Genomic DNA, 1,637 nt, shown 5'->3' with positions numbered 1-1,637 from the left:
GGCCAGAGCAGCCCCATTAGCACTGTCAGACTGGATGCCATCTGCCCAAGTCAATCAAACAAACAGGCCTCAAGTGTTTGCTGCCACACAGGGTCCTAGGCACCCTGGATGCTCCCCCTGCCCGGCTACTCTTTAACGACCTTGTTTTAGGTTGAGAGTATCTATCTAATATGGCTTTATGCAAACAATTATTACTTCATTATAAGCTCCCCTGGCTACAACTGTAGGTCCATCCTTGGAGAGATCCCAGCTGTACTCCTGATCATTAAAAAGAAAAAAGAAAAAAAATATTCCTGGAGAAAGCCTGACGGAAAGCCCGCCATGCTTCTGCCCTTGGGTCTGAAATAAGTCAGAGGGAATGACAGTTCTCGGGTGACAACTTGCAGAGCTACAGTGACACAGAAACGTGGTCCCACCCACAGCCTCGGGCTGCTGGAGTCTCTGGGGAAGGCAGGCAGATGAGGAAGGTGATAGTTAACAGTAACAAAGGCAGAACCAGGTCTTAGAGGAGGACCTCAAGTTGGCTGCCTGGAAGCCTCACACAGGAAGTGCTCAGACACCACCGTGACTGTACACAGTCAGTCAACCCTTACACCCTTCCATAGGAAGTGCCACCAACAGGAGGGTGTCACACACAACAGATCCTTCTCCACCTGGCCATAGGAGACCCCAGCAACAAGACTATGTGACCCTGTCAGCCACAGAGAACCCCACATTCTCCTCCGGCTGTTGTCAGGNCCAGGAGTGCCCCTCAGTAGGACACTCATCCTGAGGGCTTCCGTGTTCTTCCCTGGACTGTAACCTAAGACGTTTTATGCCCCTAAACTGAATGTTCTCTCCAGGGAACAATGATCCAGGTAGCTGCAGCCTCGCTGCTCACCGTCGCTCCTCTGCCCTTGGTCTTCATCCAGCTCACAGTGTAGTTGGTCACTGTCAGCAGTGCGGAGCAAAACAAAGCTGGGGCCTGCCCTATCCATAGGGCCCGGCCAGCTCACTGTGCAGAAGGACTGCGGCTGCCAGACTGCATCAAGTTGGTGCCCAGTGATAATTTGTCTTCCTTTTAAACTTTGTCTTTGTGGAAAAGGGGGTCTTTCTGTAGCCCTAGCTGTCCTGATACAATACCTCAGGTGTTCAGTGAACTCCCGAATGTCCTCCTACTTCAATGTCCCAAGTGCTGGGATCACACTTGTGCCAACGTGCGTGGCTTGTACCACCTTCTTAGAGCCTGGATGGTGATCCGGGTTAGTACTGCAGAAGTGACTTTATGAGGGTGTAACAGCTGGACCCTCCTGTGCTTACACATAGGAGACTACTTCGCTGGTACCCTATGCTCTCCAAACTACACTCAGATGTCTGGGGACTAGCCACGGAAGTGTGTGGCTCAGAACACACTTCCCAGTCCTGTTCCCAGGTAAACAGGAGAACACTCGTCCATCACAACAGACCAAGCACATACTTGCTTTTTATGACTGCTGCGCAGGAAGGACCTGGGAATTCCGTTCTTGCCCTCNGAGTCGCTCGGCTCCTCATAGCTTTCGAATTCGCTGGAACTCCACCCGTACTCTGGGGAGCTGTTTCCAGCTTCTTCGCCGTTCTCCACATCATCATAAATCATTTCATCTGGGTGCACAGACCAA

General features: G+C 51.7%; 1 protein-coding gene across 1 annotated transcript in view; it reads right to left on the bottom strand.

Moving 5' to 3' along the window:
* Arhgef10 (Rho guanine nucleotide exchange factor 10) overlaps positions 1 to 1,637 on the bottom strand; it is a 72,077-nt gene that overhangs the window by 59,713 nt on the left and 10,727 nt on the right. The window contains exon 5 of the mRNA XM_029480672.1: positions 1,457 to 1,620. Within this exon, the coding sequence (XP_029336532.1) occupies positions 1,457 to 1,620 (164 nt within the window). The remainder of the gene's footprint in view (positions 1 to 1,456; positions 1,621 to 1,637) is intronic.

This window comes from Mus caroli, chromosome 8 (assembly GCF_900094665.2).
Source record: "Mus caroli chromosome 8, CAROLI_EIJ_v1.1, whole genome shotgun sequence".
NCBI classification, from domain to species: domain Eukaryota; kingdom Metazoa; phylum Chordata; class Mammalia; order Rodentia; family Muridae; genus Mus; species Mus caroli.
Note: the sequence above shows the minus strand (reverse complement) of the source record. Positions and strands in the feature narration are given on the sequence as shown.